Source organism: Panthera tigris, chromosome B4 (assembly GCF_018350195.1).
Source record: "Panthera tigris isolate Pti1 chromosome B4, P.tigris_Pti1_mat1.1, whole genome shotgun sequence".
Classification (NCBI taxonomy): Eukaryota; Metazoa; Chordata; class Mammalia; order Carnivora; family Felidae; genus Panthera; species Panthera tigris.
The window spans coordinates 70,180,461-70,200,311 of NC_056666.1; the positions used below are offsets into that span (position 1 = coordinate 70,180,461).

Genomic DNA, 19,851 nt, shown 5'->3' on the forward strand with positions numbered 1-19,851 from the left:
TTGAACCAAGAAAAAGTGAATTCCTAGAAACAGAACCTACCAAAACTGAAGCAGGAAGAGTAGAAATGTGAACAGATGGATTACCAGCAATGAAATTGAATCAGTAATCAAAAAACTCCCATTAAAAGTCTAGAACAGTTGGTTTCATAGGAAGATTCCGAACATTTATAGTTAATACCCATTCTCCTCAAACTATTCCAAAAAAAGGGGGAAAAAATAAAGGAAATTCATTCTGTAAGGTCAGTATCATCCAGACATCAAAACCAGATAAAGACACCACACACACACACACACACACACACACACACACACACACACACACACACAGAACTAGAGGCCAGTATCTCTGATGAAAACACATGTAAAAATCCTCAACAAAATACTAGCAAACTGAATCCCATGATACATTGAAAAACCATTCACCATGATCAAGTACGATTTATTCCTAGGATACAAGGTGGTTCAATATTTGTAAATAAATCAACATGATACATCACAATAAGGATAAAAACCATATCATCATTTCAACAGATACAGATAAAGCATTTGACAAAGTACAACATCCATTCATAAAAACCCTCAACAAAGCAGGCTTAGAGAGAACATACCTCAACATAGTAAAGGCCCTATATAAATAACCACAGCTAACAACATTCAACAGGGAAAAACTGAGCTTTTCAACCAAAGATCAGGAACAAAACAAGGATGTCTACTCTCATGACTTCTATTCAACATAGAAGTCCTAGCCACGGTAATTAGGCAAGAAACAAAATAATAGGCATCTAAATTGTTAAGAAATAAAATTTACACTAGTTGCAAATCTAGTGATACCATATGTAGAAAACCCTAATGATTCCAAAAAACTAGAATAAGTGAATTCAATAAATTTGCAGGATTCAAAAATCCATGTACAGAAATCTGTTGCATTTTTATACATGAATAAAGCAGGATAAATAGAAGAACACAATCCCATTTATATCAGCACTAAAAATAATGAAGTATCTAGGAATAAACTTAATCCAAGAGGTGAAAGACCTTTATTCTGAAAACTATAAAACAGATTAAATAAGTTCAAGAAAGTCTAAAGAAATGGAAAGACATTTTATACAGGTTGCAAGAACAAATCTTTTTAGAATGTCTATAGTACCCAAAGCAATCTACAGATTTAATACAATCCATATCAAAATACCACCAAGGATTTTTCAGAGAGAGAGAACAATCCTAAAATTTCTATGAGACAGATAAAGACCTTGGTAGCCAAAGCCATCTTGAAGCAGACAAATAAAACTGGAGGTATCCTAATTCCAGACTTCAAGTTATATTAAAAAGCTGTAGTAATTAAAACAGTACTGTACTGGCATAAAAATAGACCTATAGATCAATAGATCCAAATACAGAACTCTGAAATACACCCATAGTTATATGGTCAATTAATCTTTAACAAAACAGGAAAGAACATCCAATCGGAAAAAGACGGTCTCTTCAACCAATGGTGTTGGGAAAACTGGACAGCGACATGCAAAAGAATAAAATTGGATCCTTTCTCACACCATGTACAAAAATAAACTCAAAATGGATCAAAGACCTACACATAAGACATGAAACCATAAAAATCCTAGAAGAGCACAGGAAGCAATTTCTCTGACATCAGTCTCACAGTTTTTTTTCACATAGGCCTCCTGAAGCAAGCGAAATAAAAGCAAAAGTAAATCATTGGGACATCAAAATAGAAAACTCTGTAGAGCAAGGGAAACCAACAACAAAACTAAAAAGCAACCTACAGAAAGGGAATAAAGCTATTTGCAAATGGCATATCCATGTATGAGTATGGATGGATATATATCCAAAATACATAAAGAATTGATTCAACAGCCAAAAAAACCACATAATCCAATTTTAAAAATGGGCAGAAAACATGAACAGGAATTTCTCCAAAGACATACAGATGGCCAACAGACATGCTCAAAATTTCTCATCAGGGGAAATGCAAATCAAAACTACAAGGGGTTATCAACTCACACCCATCAGAATGGCTAAAATATCACAAGAAACAACAAGTGTTGGTGAGGATGTGGAGAAAAAGGAACTCTCTTGCACCATTGGTGGGAAAGCAAACTGGTACAGCCACTATAGAAAAAAGTGTGGAACTTCCTCGAAAAGTAAAAATAGAACTGCCCTATGATCCAGTAATTGCCCTACTGGGTACTTACCCCCCAAAACACCTAAACACTAACTCAAAGTGACACATGCACTCCTATGTTTATTGCAGCATTATTTACAAAAGCCAAATTATGGAAGCAGCCCAAGTGTCCACTGATAAATGAATGGATAAAGAGGTGGTGTGCATGTGTCTGACATATACACGTAATGGAATATTACTTAGCCATAAAAAAATGAAGCCTTGCCATTTGAAACAACATGGATGGAGCTGGAGTATAATGCTAAGCAAATTAAGTCAGAAAGACAAATATGATCTTATTCACGTGTGGAATTTAACAATGAGCAAAGGTAAAATAATTTTAAAAAAAAGAAAAAAAAAAAAGAAGACAGACTCTTAACCGTAGAGAACTAAGGATTACCACCAGAAAGGGAGGTGGGTGAAATTGGTGATGGAGATTAAAGAGTACACTTATCATGATGAGCACTAAGTATAGAACTGTTGAATGTTCACCTGAAACTAATAGAACACTATGTTAACAATATATTAAACTGGAATTAAAATTAAAAACCTTAAAAATAAAATATCACGTATTCCAATTTCTGACTTGACAAGTATAGCAATAGCAAAATAGTTTCCATTCCTTCTGTGCAAAAATAAGATTTAAAAATCAGATTGGGGGGTGGGGAGGCACACCTGGGTGGCTCAGTCATGGTTCTTGAGTTCAAGCCCCACATCGAGCTCTGTGCTGACTGCTCAGAGCCTGGAGCCTACTTCAGATTTTGTGTCTCCCTCTCGCTCTCTGTCCCTCCCCCACTCATGGCTGTATCTCTCAAAAAACGAATGAATGTTAAAAAATACATATATATAAATCAGAATCACGGGAAGCTCAGTGGGTCAATTGGTTAAGCCTCCAACTCTGGATTTTGGTTTAGGTCATGATCTCACAGTTTAGGAGTTCGAATCCCACATTAGGCTCTGCACTGATAGCACGGTGCCTGCTTGGGATTCTCTCTCCCTCTCTCTGTACCCTTCCCCTGCACACATGTGCTCGCGATCTCCTCCCCTCCCCCCAAAATAAGTAAGCTTTAAAAAAACAATCAGATTCAAAGGGTGAAAGATCAGGGCTACTAGAATCTTCCCTGTCACCAAAGGGTAGAAAATACAGGATACTGAAAATACTCGAATTATTCTTTAAGTGTTTTCAGAGACTTTCAAATGTTTTAAAAAGTTCGAGTAACTTTTCAGATAAATGTGAAGGAAACATTACACATCTTAGAAAGTTTAAAGGACAAGTTTACTTACAATTGACATTAGTGTTAGTACATAGTGCTGCAAATTCTGTCCATGATGATGAACCATTTTAGCGTCAGCTGTAACCATAACTTCCACATATCTTGGGTAGGATAAAAAACGTTTTTTCCTGGAATGTAATGGACTTCTTTCATCTTCCAATGATTTATTTTTTGAAGGGTACCCTAAAACCATTTCCTTCTTTACATTAAGATCTTCATTTGTGTTGCTGTAGTTTTGAAAGGGTAAGGTGGTTTTCTTTATTTGACTTTCTGGGGGGAGAAAAGAATATAATGCAGAGCAATTAAATTAGATGGGACTAAAAATACAGCACAAAATAGGCAAAAATACACACACATCACCTTCCAACATGAAATAAAAGATAAAAAGAAATTTAACTCCATGATGCAGCAGTTTATTACTATTCCCAGTAATAAAATGTTATTTTTCATAGATTGGCCCAACAGAAACCAAACTCCAAGTCTTTTTTTTTTTTTTTTTTTTTTTAAACAGCTATGACTGTTCAAGAGTTTTTATTAATGGTAGAAAATTTTAAAACTGAGGAGTCCCTCTCTTTTTCCTCAGGTAAACTGGGTGCTCAAGCCAATGGCATTTCAACTCATTATAGATCAATCACATTTTGTATGATACAGAACAAAACCTTTTGTTAGACATCATGTAAAGATCACCGGACAGAAAAACCATGAAACACTGGTAACTCTTTGAATCCAGAAAAACTGTAGATCTGTATTTTATAATACTTGATTTATAAGATACCTGATTACTTTTGTTTCGTTATGTTTAAATACAGAATTTAAGGGCACCTGGGTAGCTCAGTCAGTTGTGTCTGACTTCCGCCCAAGTCAAGATCTCACAGTTCCTGAGTTTGGACCCTACAGTGGGTTTGCTGGTGTTACTGCAGAGCCCCCTTCAATCCCCTGTGCCCCTCTCTCTACTCATTCCCCGCTTACCTTCTCTCAAAAATAAAACTTTTTAGGAATGAAAAAATGTAGCAAATTATTCAATGTTAATTACAGATGCCATGTGTAAGTCCTTTATTCTTCTGTATTTTTTTCTGACAACTGTTTCCAAGTATTTAACAGAAAAGTGGACCAAAGGAATCAGGTAAGAAGAAATCCAAGGTCCCGGATACTTGATAAACCGAATACCAAAACTATTCAGACTCAGTTGTACTATAAGGATTAGACAGAAATATAAGAGTGTGACAACAATAATTTCATTTTAAATAAGCAGTAATCTTATGGTTGTAAGTAACCAAATTCCTTAAGCATGGTTTCCACATGTCAACTTTTTCTAATTCTTAAAACCATCCTGCCCTTTGATATTACTGTGCACTTATGTTTTGAAATTTATCTCATTGGGAAATTCTGAACTTGGCAAACCGTGTGTAGCCCTAAAACTTTGTCCTACCATCTTTATCCGGGGGTGACTCCACCACTAAAATATCCACTTCGTAGACCCAGATGTAACTTAATATACCAATCTCAGAGTCAATAGGAAGTAAATATACTGACTTGTTCATCAGTTTAAAATAAACATTATACCTACTCTACATCAAGGAACATTTAGAAATTGCAGAGCAAACAGAACCTTATAAAGTTTATACTCTAGTAGGAAGAGACAAGAAGTAATACATATTTAAGAATAAATTTCAGAATAACTTTAAGTGCTTCAGTAACAATTCAACTTCGAGACAAAAAGAAACGGATTCTACCTACCCAAACAGCTTAAATTTAAAAAACAGCACCAAGTGTTAGAGCAACCACGTTGGAAAAACCGCTTGGCAATTTTCAAGTTTGACACATATGTACACCTACCCCCGTAATTCTACTCATTTTATACCTATGGAAAGTACGTCAACAAAAAGACTTATGTAAGACCATGCATAGCAAGACTAGCACATATAGATCAATGGAACAGAACACAGAGGCCAGAAATAAACGCTGATATATTTGGTCAAATGATCTTCAAGGGTGCCAAGACCACTCTATGGGTTAAAGAATGATACCTTTGACAAGAGGTGATGAGTAAACGGAGTATCCACATGCAGAAGAATGAAATTAGAGGCTTAGCTTGTAAAACTCAACATCTTAAAGACCTAAAAGACCCCAAGCTCTCCAAGTCCTGAGAAAGAACATGGAAGAAAAGCTTCATGATATTGGATTTCACAAGGACTGCTTGGATGGGTAGGACACCATAGCACAGATGACTAAATAGACAAATGGGACTACATCAAATTTTTAAATTGCACCAAAGGACAGACACAACAGACTGAAAAGGAAGACTACTGAATGGGAGAAAATATCTACAAATCTGTTTTCCTGAAAAGAATTAGAAAGCCCATTTTGCATCTTTTTAAGGCCTTTAGTTCAAAATAATCTGTATGCTAAAGTGGCCTATTTTGGGTTAGTATATTCTACCACCCATCCCAGACCAGGTTTTCAAAAGATTAGACCATTCACATAGAGCTATTAGATCAGGACTTAGTAAACAGTCATTATTTTTGTCACTACTAGTTATGAAGAAATAATGTGTTGACAGACACATGCCCTTCAAATTAACTTTTTAAAAAAATGTGTTTAAGTGCCATGTCGTTTAGGAAAAATGGTCGGCTACTTTGTTGCTAGGTTTATAAAATTAGAGTTAAAATGCTCATCCACAGAGTTGTGCTGTGATGCTCAAATTCTTGAGGCAGCAGCAGTGGGTGATTCTGTTTGGCAATCTCAGGGCATTGTTACACAAGCATGCGTCAAGTGGAAAACAAAGTTGTTCATTCTCATTACTTTAGGAAAGTGATTCACAAGTGTTTAACAGCTCTTAGACTCTGGTGTACCATAATCCCCTTGTTTTAAAAATATTTCTAAGTCTCATGAGAAATGTAGCCTTAGTTTTGGGGTGATTGATGGTGATATGTAACAGCAGGTGCTTTTTTTTTGGGGGGGGGGTTGGATTTTATCTTTAATTACTTAAGACAAATGGCTCTCCAAAGCTATTGAGCTGTGTTTCCACTCTTCTTTAAGTCTTGATGTGCCAGGTTCTGGAGCTTTTGCTTAGCAGATGCTTTCGGGAAGCCTGAAGGGAAAGTATTGATTAGGCTCTTTCTGGCTGACAGTCATATACTGGTGACATATTCTATTTGGCTGGCAGCAAAGTCTTCCTTTTTTTCCACTAGGTTCACTACTGGCAGCAGAATCTTGCCTAGTGATACCAGATGGTCCTAAGCACGGTGCACCACCTACTTGCAATTGTTGTTGGTAAGCCATTATGGAAGTAAAAGAACATGCTTGGATCTGTGTTTAAATTTTTTTTAATGGATCTCTTTATCAATACTTATTTGATAAAGCTCATGAGATTTTCTGTTTATTTGCTAGAATAAGTCATTCTGGGATATGCTCCTTGAACTCTATTAAATGTACTGTAATCTGATTTGAAATTATCATGGGAAATTTTTTCAACATTGTTGTATTAATGAGTATCAATTTAATACATGCATGCTGTGAACCAGTGTTATAGGAACTTGATAGACTGCAATGGTTAGGACCATAGTAAGTACCATTCACTCAAACTTCCTATTTAAAAAAGCATCAGAACTATGATGAAATGCAGGATGTAATTTTCTTATTATATATTTGATTATTATTTATGGACTAAAAAAGGCAAGCTCCATTAACCCACTGACCTTTATTTTCTCCCCCAGATAATTACATTCTAATGGAAATACAGGAATGGTAGGGATCATAAATACAACTCCCTGAACAAATGGGGAGATGTGTGTGTGTATACATTGTGTGTATATACAGATATATACACATACGATGTCTTTTTAAAAGACTCCTACAACTCCACAAAAAATAGCCCTATTCAAATAGGGCAAAGGATGTGAATAGACATTTCACCAAAGGCAATATATAAATGGCCAAACAACCATGTGACAAGATGCTCATTATTAATTAGAAAAATTCAAATGAAAGCTACAGTGAGGTATCACTTCACACCCACTGGCATGGCTACTGTAAAAAACCTAAGTGTTGGTGAGAACGTGCAGACATTGCAATCCCTGCAAACTATTGGTGGGATTATAAAAATGGTGCAACCGCTACAGAAAATAAAGGTGTCTGAAAATATTACAAATAGAACTACTGTAAGATCCAGCAAGTCTACTTCTGAGATGTTCAGAGAAAAAAATCAAAAGCAGGGTCTTCAAGAGGTATTTCTACACCCACATTCCATGCAGCATTGTTCACAATAGCCAAAAGATGGAAGCAACCCTAATGTCCATCAATGGATAAATGAAATGTGGTATATACATACTATGGATTATTCAGCCTTAAAAAGGAAATTTTTACATGCTGAAGAACCTTGACATTATGCTAAGAAGCCAGTCAAAAGAAAAGGCTGTATAATTTCACTTACATGAGGTGTCTAAAATAATCAAATTCATACAAAGCTGAATGGGTAGTTACACAGGGCCAGTCAGTATCTCACTGAGAAATCTCCCCAAGAGTGTCCAGCTTGGGCGCTAAGAAATCAACTATTTCCCTTGCTAGCAATAGTAGGTAAAATGGGAATATAATCCAATTAAGGAAGCACTGTGGTTTGAAGAAGTTAGACTGACGAGAGTAATTTAGAGTAGATGGCTCTATATAGGCTAAAATAATGAAACAAATGAGAACTCCAAACTGGAATGATTAAAGGCAACAACATAACAATTAATAGAAAAAATAGAATAAAAGGGGAAAGAAGCTTCTGGAACAATACTACAAAATTGCATGTCTAAAGATTTAATTCTGGCTAGGTTAAAAAGGAAAAACTAGCCAGTATCAAGATCCTATGGACATTAACAGGTAATACAAGCAATTTGATGGAAACAAATTTAGAGCTGTTTTCTAGAACATTCTTGGAAAAACACAACTTATCAAATTTGGCCTATGAAGAATTAAAAAGCCTAAATAACCACCTAACTTTTTAAAAGTTTGTCCAAATAAAAAAGTCTAAAAATTGAGTCCTAATCAATTTTCCCCCAAATAATCCAAGTTCCAAGAGCTTCACCACTAAATACTATTAAGGATTTAAAAAATGAACAGTACTTTTTCAAATACTGTAAGAATTGCAAAAAAGAAAACAACTCCAAATTCGTTTCATAAGGTTCTTAGAAGATGACAGGAAAGAGGATTTTCATGATCTTAGTTAAAATTTCAAAAAAGGAAAGGATTCCTTAGGACACAAACAATACTAAACACTATAAACTATTCATTTGAATAAATTAAGACTGAACTTGTGTTCACTAAAAACACCATTATGGGAGAAGATAGTTGCAATATAAACAAATGGCTTATATATGGGTTATATAGTTAAACCATAATTGATAAAAACCAGTAAAATTAAGGGAGACTTGAATACTTCACAATAGACAAAATCCAAAAATATATGAACATATGAAATACTGCCAAAATATTGATTATCATGAAAAAGCCAATTCACAATGAGACATGACTATATACCTACCCAAAAGGCTAAAATGAAAAATACTGACAAATCACAGAAATATATTGTGGAGCACCTGAATGTCTCATACTGCTAACAACACTGAAAATTGGCATATCCAACTTAAGAAAATTTCAGTAGGGCAGAAGGAAATAATTCATAAAGCTTAATGCAAAAGGGATAGAATTTACTTTTAAATACAAAATGTAAGTGTGTATACATAGTTACTAAATATAAGCACATTAGAAGGGAGAAACACATACCCAGAACTTCCAGTTTTAAAGGGAGGAGGTAATGTCTTTCTTTTTTTTTTTTTTTATTTTTGAGACAGAGAGAGACAGAGCATGAACGGGGGAGGGGCAGAGAGAGAGGGAGACACAGAATCGGAAGCAGGCTCCAGGCTCTGAGCCATCAGCCCAGAGCCCGACGCGGGGCTTGAACTCACGGACCGCGAGATCGTGACCTCAGCCGAAGTCGGACGCCCAACCGACTGAGCCACCCAGGCGCCCCCGGAAGGAGGTAATTTCTAAGAAGAAAATCATCTTACGTAAGGGATTAGGGAAAAAAGAATTCAACCATCAATATAAAATACAATACCTAACAGACTGCTTATGATGAGTCAAGTGCATTTCTGGTAAATTTCATTATATTAACTCATTTAACAGTCCCAAAGGACATAAGTATTATTGTTAATCCCTTATTACAGATGAAAATCTGCAACATGGAAATTGAAAAATTTATAACCACAGCTGATCATCAATGGAGCTGCAAATAAAAGGAAAAAAACTAAATAGACTACTTATCATAACAGTGAACAGTTTAGATTTGCCTATCACAAACAAAAGTTTCATAGAATCAGGTTAATAAAATCCAGCCATATATTAAATAGCACATCTGGGATACAAATTCTGGGAATCTGGCTCCAGCATCAATGGTTTTAACCACTAAAAGATACTGTTTGACAATGAAGGTTAAAGGGGGAAAAAATAACCATAACTTAACAAACAGTATTAGAGATCCCAAAAGTTTAATTTCTATAGCAAATGAAATAATGTTGTATACAACTTTGCCAAAATAATTGAAAAGAAATAGGATTTCATACTTCCTCAAAACACAGCAGTATGAGTGAATCTTTTCACTAAGTTTTGGGATTTATAAGTGATGGCTGCCTCAAGTGAGGGAAGGCAGGTGGACACAATGGGAGGGTATGAGCAGAAGTACATGATTTTACATGGGTTGCTCACAGTCCTGCATTTCATGTTGATTCATATATTCATGATACATATTAAGGTTTTTTTTATGTTTCTTTTTGAGAAATAGTGATCAAACACAAGTGGGGGGTGGGAAGAAGGAGAGAGGGCGACACAGAATGTGAAGAAGGCTCCAGCCTCCAAGCTGTCAGCACAGAGCCCAACGTAGGACTCGAACTCAAACTCTGAGATCATGACCTGAGCCTAAGTTGGATGTTTAACCAACTGAGCCACCCACGTGCCCCTATTATATTAAGTTCTTAAATAATGTACTAAACTAACAGCTATTCAAACAGTAGGACAGCTCTATCATATACTATTGTTCTGGTAATGCTACCTAAAGCAGGACAAAATGAAATATACAATAGGAGTATTAGGAAGAAAGTTTTCATTGTTTTGATTTTGCAGATAAATGGCTTTTATAGCTAAAAAATCCAAGAGGCTCAATTTAAGAATTTTCAAACTAACATCCTCAACACAGAAATAACTGAATGAAATGTTATACAGCTGTTACTGAATTAGGTCTCTGTGTTTGATATGGAAGGATGGCCATGTGTTCTTAAGTAAAAAATGTGTACGATCTTATTTTTGTAGAAACTTTCATAGAATATACAAGTACTTAGCCATAAAAATGTATATAATGAGCCAAAAGGTACTTAAGTATACAGCTCAAATTTTAACATAGGCTACATGGGATGGGGGTGATTCAAAGTGAATAGAACTACGTAATTAACATCTCAGTGTCCATTAAGTCATTACAATAAACTTGTTTTTTAATTGTAATTTTTAGTTACATTTCTAAAAACAGCAGCTCTAACTTTCACAGGCTTAATGTCTAATATCATTACTTTTTGAACTTTCTAATTAAGCAGTGCAACAAATGATAAAGTGACCTTTCCAAATATCTTAAATGGGCATTCAAAGCTCATGTGTCAATTACATCATCTTTATGAAATGTTTGTCTTTATTTATGCTCCAAGTCAAATGCTAAAGTGATGTGCCATCCTTTATTAGTAACAAGTGTATTACGGCCCAAAACTAATTTAGAGCAAACCAAATCCATCAAATCAGGAACATCATGCAATGGATAATCTGCCCACTAGAACTTAAGATGTTTAATTACATCTGTAAACACAACACTTAACCATATAGTGTTTTATAGAATGCATGGAGATTGTTTCACAGTTAATTTTTTAGTAGTTTATATCATGGATTATTTTCAACAATGTAATTAGGAATCCATGATTCTACTTGAACATCCTCCCGGCACTTTATATTCAAAATATACTAAATTGAGTTTTCTATCCCTATTCCCAGCTTTACTTTCATTATGAGTAATAACCTATTACATGTAACTCACACTAAACAGTACACTACCATTGAGCTCTTCTTGTCCTTTTACCTTTTTATCTGGTCACCAAGTTTTGTCATTTCTCTTTCACAACCTTTTTCGTATTGCTCCTATTGTCAGTGTCCATGTCTCTAAACTCATTCAAGTCCTTCTTAGAATATCAGCATCATGAATGCAAAATTAGACAAGGTCTCCAAAATGGCCCCATCATCTTCCATCCCGGTCCCTCTCACTCGTCCTTCATTCATGTCCAAACAAAGTCATTTTCAGGAACATCCCTGTTAGCTCAACAAGTTACCACTGATCCGCACTGCCCATAAGTCCAAGCCTTTCCCTATAGCCCACCACTAACACAATCGTCATACCACCACCAGCAAGCTATATACTCTTCAAAGACTAAGAACACTTGTGGGTAATGTGTTATGGCCCTTGTAAGCGCTCAAAAAATGTTCATGGGAAGAAGGAAAAATTAGGACAAAGGATACAAAATTGGGAAAGAGAAGAAAGGAACACACTTCGGGACACAAGGTTTAGGAAACTAGAAATTCAGGGTATGAGTAATCCTAACTGATGTGCAATATCAATTCAAAGATGGAGAGATTACCTTTGGTTTTCCTGATAGCAAGTGAAATATTCACTCTGGTCTCTACATAGGTTAGAATGGACACAAAGGCTCTGTATTTGACCAAATGAACAAATTTTATACTTCTACAATAGCAGGAAATTGTTTTTGAAAATGAGCATAAAATCAAAACAAGCGTATTCTGGATCATCAACATTTCAAACCACTGGTAAAACAGTCAAAAGGGCTCCCAATTCGAAGAATTGTGTGTGCCTTGAAATAGTGATCTTATCAGATATTATAAAATCTAGCATACTTCCTCAGGATTTCAAATTTTCTGGGTGATCTGTCCTATTAGGCCACGCTATTGATGTTATTAATACTAGTGTGAATTATGAATAAAGCACTTAATGAGTAATCACCATGTACTGGTACACTTCATATATGTTATCTCCTTTATTATTAATAGTTCTTTAAAGTAAATACTATTAGTATCCTCTTCTTATAGGTGAAGAAAGTGGTGAATGGGAAGATTAAACTACCCAGGTAACCTAGGTAATAAAATAGGATTTTAGTATTCAGTAACAGGTTTAGAAAAATATTCAGTCCCCCATGATGTCAATTTTAGAAGTCTCTACCACCCTTACAGAATTATGACCTATAGCTTATAAAATTTATAAAGCTTTATTTCAAAGAGGTTCCCCCAGTTAATTAGAACCCCACCTACTACTAGCATTAAATGTGCAACTATGGACTTGCCCGTGACTGGCTGAAACTTGAAACATAAACGAATTATTACATCACTAAGTCCTTGTTGTATCCCTGAATCAGTTTCTATTATAGTGCACATTTTAAAACCGACATCTGACACAGGTTACACACAATTTCAACAGCCACCAACTAAGTGGCATAACAAAGAAATGAATTCAGATTTCCTCAATATTCATTATTACATTTGAATTCCAGATCACATGACTCTTCAAAAGGTCACATGTGGTAATACATGTAGAATGTTAAGAATTTAGTAACTGGGGTCACAGTGGAAAATGCTGTCTCCTACAAAACTAAAAGGAACTAGCTAGTCATATTCATGAAAATATAGCGTCTAGTCCTTCTTGAATTACAGAATCAGAGCTGAGCCAAGATTTGGTATACGGTCATTGATTTCTGTCGTGCACAGACCTGGGACAGACCCAGTACTGTCCTTTCACTAGGGAGGCCCTGAAAGAGAAAAAGAACACTGCAAATCCCCAAATCATTCCCATTAATCCTACATCCAGCAAGCAATTTTAGTTCCTTCTGCTACGAAGGCTGACAGGTCAAAGGGAACACAGGTCCAGCAGGTCAAGCATGAACTACCCTTTCTTCTCCTACATTCTCCAGAAGCCATCCCATGAGTTCACTCTCAAGATGTATAGGACAGGGCTCCCTAAAAAGCTGAATCAAGAATTCTTAAATAGATTAGGAGTTGAAAACAGGCACACATTCACTCCTAACTTCAAAACCTTTAGGACTGTTTTGGGTATAAAGAAATACAAACTGGCTGTCCCTTTCAAGCTTCTGGCATCCCAACCTCTACACTTGAAGGGGATAAAAGATGAACTATGTAATCTTTGCATGTTACAAAGTCTTTTTTTCCACAACTTCAAATCCTGTCTTATCAGAAATTCTAAGCAAAGTAAGACAGATAAATTAGCCAACTGACAGTATAAAAATTGAGAGACAACTCTACATAGGCTAATGTGATACTCCAAACTCCTACTGTAAGGCTTCTTGGAGAGATGTTTGAAAATCTTACAAGTTAAATTTATACCCTAGTATCTGAAAATGCAGATGAAATAGAACATTATATTCTTTAGAGAAAAATCATTTATTCAGAACTCATATGAACACTGATCTCTAGGTAGTTTATTTTTCAATTCCACTTTATTAACCTTCCTACCTTCAGATCAGCCTTCGTGGCAATCTTTTTTTTTTTTTTTTAATTTTTGAGAGCATGCACAAGGGATGGGGCAGAAAGACACGGAGGAATAGAAGAATTCCAAGTAGGCTGCCCACTATCAACATGGAGCCCTATGTGGACCTCGAACTCCAGAACTGTGAGATCATGACCTGAGTTGAAATCAAGAATCAGATGCTCAACCAACTGAGCCACCCAGGTGCTCCCATGGCCATCCATTTCTAACCTATATCCATTTTATCATTTAACACATAACCTAAAACTGTTTTCCAAACTTTAGAGGAGTGCTCCCAAACTACAAGATTTCCCACATTATTGGACAGTCTGCCTCATGCCTGTGCAATCATTCCAAAAATACTTTGAGGTCATTTTAAGTATTAAGTATTCTAATACCTCTCAAAATGCAGTTACATAAGAGTGGGAATTTAAGCCTCTCTACTTGCTCTATCAAGTACTGATATAATACTTTTTTCCACACTATTAACTTGTTCATATTAATATTTTTAACATTTCCTATTAACTAGTTGTCTTGAATCTTTTTTGGAAAAATTACATTACAGCTCAAAAATCTAAAAGGTCATCTAACCTTGTGCTTTAACTCATTTTTGTCTACTGCTACTCTGGTCACTGTAAGTTATTCCTCCTAGATCTGTCGTTCCTGAAACAGGCCTCAAATGAAAATATTATTCTCATGTGAAAAATTCTAACTTTTGATATTTGCTTTAAAGAGTTTTTAAAAGAAATACTAAAGGTATTTTTCAAACTACTTTTAATGTTTAAAAAAAAACTTAGGTCTAATTAAAGGCAGTCACTGAATATGAAATGTTAAAATTTAAAACTCTGAAATTTTAATGGTACTTAATATCTTTATCATGGAATTAGTTTTTATTCATATTGCTTTTGTCAGTTTTTATTAAGTCTACTAATTTTGGTGTAACTTTGAAGTCACTGATAAACTGAATTCTTATTTTCAAATAGGTATCCTGTTATTTTACAGTACATGTCAGGATTTACTATATCACTTTTTAAAAGAATGTTTTTGTCGATCTTAACATCAGGATGTTAATCTAACATCAGGTACGTTTATGTATATGCAAAGACATCTGTATACTGCAGACTAACAATGAGGGAGTTTTATCCCTTCAGATTACTGGCTCTCTTCCAAGAAAGAAAAGCCCAAGAAAGCAGCCTTCTTGGGGTAGGTCCAAAGGTCTGGATATTCTCCACATGAAACAGTGTATCTGTCGCCTGACCTGGCAATGGGCCCAACTCGTACTCTAGCAGTAATGATCTTCACAAAGAGTGGAACACAGGCTGGGACCAGCCAAGAACATGGACCATGCTTGTGCAGTTTCCCCTGCATTTGTACTCATTTTGAGAGCAGCCCAAGCTCATGTCTCCAGGTCTTTAAGTAGGGCAGCAATAGTGAATCAGATTCTAATTGCAAATAATTAAAGTCTTTACTTCCTTTTCATGAGGAATTATCACATGGGTAAGCAGTGGAGAGCCAAAGATTAAAATTTACCTCACTAAGCATTTGCAATTAAATTGTGTTTGGTAGACCAAAGGAATACTGTAAAATGAGCTATATGGCTGATTAGCGATCTAAAACTATAGATAGATTTACATTTATTGCTCTCCACAAGTCTATGGAGTTATTTTCACTTCTTTCCTTTACCTAGTGAGTACACATGTAAGATTAACTAAACAAAAATGAGGATATCCTTCTACAGCTCACATACCATGGTCCATCACTTTAATCATTCCCTTCAGGACCTTATCTTCTTGCTCTTTCAATGTGGCAAGGGAAAATTTACAAACCAGACTCATGAAAACATTCACAGAAACTCTAAAGAAATTACCAAACCTAGTCTGGTAAAAACCTAAGGTGGACTTTCTATTTGAAAATCAATTATCTGAACAAAGGAGAAAGATACAGGGATCACCTTGGGATACGCAGAGGCAAACAGTTTTGCTAAAATTCAACATCCATTCACAATAAAAATTCTCAGGCTAGGAATGTAAGGGAACTTCCCTAAGTGGATAGGTAGTAAGGGAAGACTACAGACATTGCACACATTAGAAAAGGTCGAAAGTTTTCCTTGTAAAATTGATGAGGCAAGGATTTTCATTATTGCCATCTCTAGTCAATTTTGTTCTAGAACTCCTATCCACTGCAATAAAGGAGGGGGAGAGGGGAAGGCTGAAAGATTGGAAAATAAATAGCCATCCATATGATAGTTCATGTGCAAACCCAAAAGCACCAACAGATAAACTATTACAATATATGAGCAAGGTTGCTGAATGTTAAAAATTACCTGCATTTTCATGCAGAGAAAAAAATTTTTTTAAGTTATACCATTTGCGATAAAAAAAAAAAATCACAATACCTCTACGAAGAGATGTAGAAGCTATTATGTGAACAACGAATTAATGGAGAAAATACCATATTGATGGGTTAGAAGACACATTATAGAGATGTCATTTCATCAAATTGATCTCTTGAACACGAAAATCAAAATCTTTCCCTTTGTGGAAACCAACTCTGATTCTAAGATTTATATGTAAATGCAAAGGATAAACAACAAAGATAATCTTGACAAAGTCAAGGGCTGCTCCTCCACATTTCAGAACTTCAAGAGCTATAATATTTTTTTAAATATAGTATGGTAGTAGCACAATGAATGGACTAATCGAAGTCCAAAATAGACCCACATATAGAAACACTTTTCTGAATAAATGATGCATTTTTAAAATTCCTATGAAATATTTTCAGGGGCACCTGGGTGGCTCAGTCGGTTAAACGTCTGACTTTGGCTCAGGTGTGATCTCACTGTTCGTGAGTTCGAGCCCCGCATCGGGCTCTGTGCTGCTAGCTCAGAGCCTGGAGCCTGCTTCAGATTCTGTCTGTCTGTCTCTCTCTCTCTCTCTCTCTCTCTGTGACCTCTCCTGCTCACACTCTGTCTCTGTCCCTCTCTCAAACATTAAATTTTTTTTTAAATTTCTATGAAATATTTCCATCAACAAAATAAAGTTTTATTTACCATTGCTTTTGATAGTTTTAAATCCCCTATTTTGGGATTTTGACAAAACAATGTTTAAAACTGACAGATTGAGCTCTTTCATTCAAATAGGTTTTTTTATTTAATGTTCTACCTCAAAGTTTAACATGTGACTTTTGTAATGACGGTTTTCACAACAGAATTAGAACCCAACAAGGCCACCTAAAAATAATTCATTTAAGTCTCTTCATAATACTTAAGTTTTGTTCATGCCAAGACTTTTGAACCCTTTCAGTTAACACATTTGAGGTCAGCAATCATCGCTACTTTGCAAATTCAATAATCAGTTCCAAATCTTCATATTCTTTTAATTCCTAACACCATTTAGCAAATTAATCTGTAGTATCTTTTTGAAAAGTTCACATGGCTTTGGGGCACACATTCCTGTCCTGTCTTCCTGACCTCTTCATTTTTCCTAGTTTAATCCTCACCTCTCTCCAAGTGCTAAACATTGGCATGCGTCACCATTCAGTTCTTGGAATTTCTCTTCCATACTCTTATCTATTCCCTACGCAATTGCAGGCAGCCTTAAAACATAGGATACTCCTAAGTTATTCCAAGTCCAGACCTCCATACCAACCTTCCCATTCATCTTCTATTGCCTACTTTCCTAGTCTCCCCCCAGATGTCTGACTAGGATCTCAAAGTCAAATTATGAACATAGGGGAAGGGAAGCAAAAATAAGATAAAAATAGAGGGAGACAAACCTTAAGAGACTCTTAAATACAGAGAACAGAGTTGCTGGTGGGTTGTTGTGTGGGAAGGATGGGCTAAGTTGGTGATGGACCTTTAGAAGGGTGCTTGTTGGAATGAGCACTGGGTGTTATAAGTGATGTATCACTAAATTCTTTTCCCAAAGTCATTATTACACTATATGAAACCAACTTGGATTTACACATTAATAAATCGGATGTTCCTTCCTAACCTGTGGTTCCCACAGCCTTACCCATTCTTGGTAAATGAAAACTCCGTCCTTCATCTGCTCAGGCAAAATTAAACACACACACACACAGGTGCACGCACACACATATTTTAGGATAATCTGACCACTCCTGTCAACACTCAGCCCCTCACACCTGTCCAAAGTGCATATTGAACGTGGCTACTTCTAACTTCATGGCTACACCCTAAATTCAAGAGGTCAGCATTGCTCAACATAATGATTGCATTATCTTTCTTGCTTTGTCACTTGTTCTGCTAGCTTTTCTCCATGTAACTATCTGAGTGATCCCTTTAAAATCCAAGCTGATCATGTCCCTCTTCTGTTCAAAATCCTACAGTGGCTTCCAAGGTTAGTCCTAGCCAAAATACCTAATGTGATTTATAATATCCTATGTGCTGGGGTGGATTCACCATGAACCTAAAGCCGCTAAAACTTGTGGTCTCTCGCAAAAATCCCTTTTAAGGCCTTGAGAAGAATCCTAGAGATTATACGTTCATAATTTTTCTATTTTTTCATAAAGCTCCCTAATTTGTTTAGTGTTCAAGCCCCACAACCTGGATCCACCCACAACTACTCGACTTAGCCTCCCACAAATACTGTGACTTCATCTCCTACTACCCTCCCTCCTTCCCTATGCTTGTACAGGCTGGTTATGGGACATATTAAACAGGCCTCAGCACCTTTGTAGTTTCCATGAAGGAGGTACTCAAATATTTTACAAATGAAGGAACAAATGAATAAACAAATCCATGTTGGGACAAGGTTGAGTGAGGCCTCAGCCTCCGGAGCTAGTAATGTGGAACAAGAACAAGAACCTCCCCTTAGCAGTCGGCTCTTTTCTTCATTTACTCATTTGGAACATGGAAAACCAGTACAGGTCTTACCAATGCACTCATCTTGCTCTCCTTCCTCCAGCCCACCATGAGGTAGGAAACAAAGGGCTATGTATTGACCCTACACCATATATTTTCTCTTTTCCAGAGGAGTACTATGAATGGAGCCCTCTAGGGCTAGTAGTGGATATACTAAAAAGTCGTCAGAAATGTCTATTTGCCATTGCAAGATATTTTCAAGATCACAACATAAACTTTACCTTTGGCCTTTCAATTTGTACTTTTCCCATCCCCCAAATAAAATGCTGAGGAATGTGTGCCTCAAAAAGCCAAGTGAATAATCCCAATTTGCTATCATATATACATAATTACTGGATATAGAAGAGAAAGGAGTTAACCTAAAACTCTGAACAGTGCCACACTAAGAATATTACTGGTCCTTGTACATAGCCTGTGTGTTAGTTACTAATATCTCAGTTCTCTATCCATTCCACTTCTCAGCACAAGTTTAGCTGTGAATCTACTGATGCCAAAAATATCCTATATTCTATACTTCTCATCAGTTTTGGGCACCTCATTTTGTAGTGCTCAAAGTTACCTGAATTTTTCCAACACCAATCACAACTGTCCACCTGTTGGTGAACTTTCTGGTTTTCTCTACCCAGCATCTATTTATCTAACAGCCCCCAGCCTCAAATTGGGTGTCTATCCCCAAACTCCATCTATGATACAGTTGCATTGTCCTGACTCCAAAAGCAGGGTGGCTGATTATAGCTCTGATACCAGTAACAGCAACTGGTTGAGGCCAAGTCAGGTCAAACAAAATCAGACCCTATATACCAGGACCTCAGTTTGAACTATCGGGGGAGAGGACTCCCAACACCCACTGGATTGCTTTTGAGTTAAAGCCCAAATCCCTTGAAGTTTACTGATA

At 36.1% G+C, this 19,851-nt stretch overlaps 1 protein-coding gene across 1 annotated transcript in view; it reads right to left on the reverse strand.

Annotated features, from left to right (window-relative positions):
• Positions 1 to 19,851, reverse strand: part of ADAMTS20 (ADAM metallopeptidase with thrombospondin type 1 motif 20) — a 171,295-nt gene that overhangs the window by 124,634 nt on the left and 26,810 nt on the right. Inside the window, exon 4 of the mRNA XM_042990808.1 lies at positions 3,464 to 3,723. Coding sequence (XP_042846742.1) covers positions 3,464 to 3,723 — 260 coding nt within the window. The remainder of the gene's footprint in view (positions 1 to 3,463; positions 3,724 to 19,851) is intronic.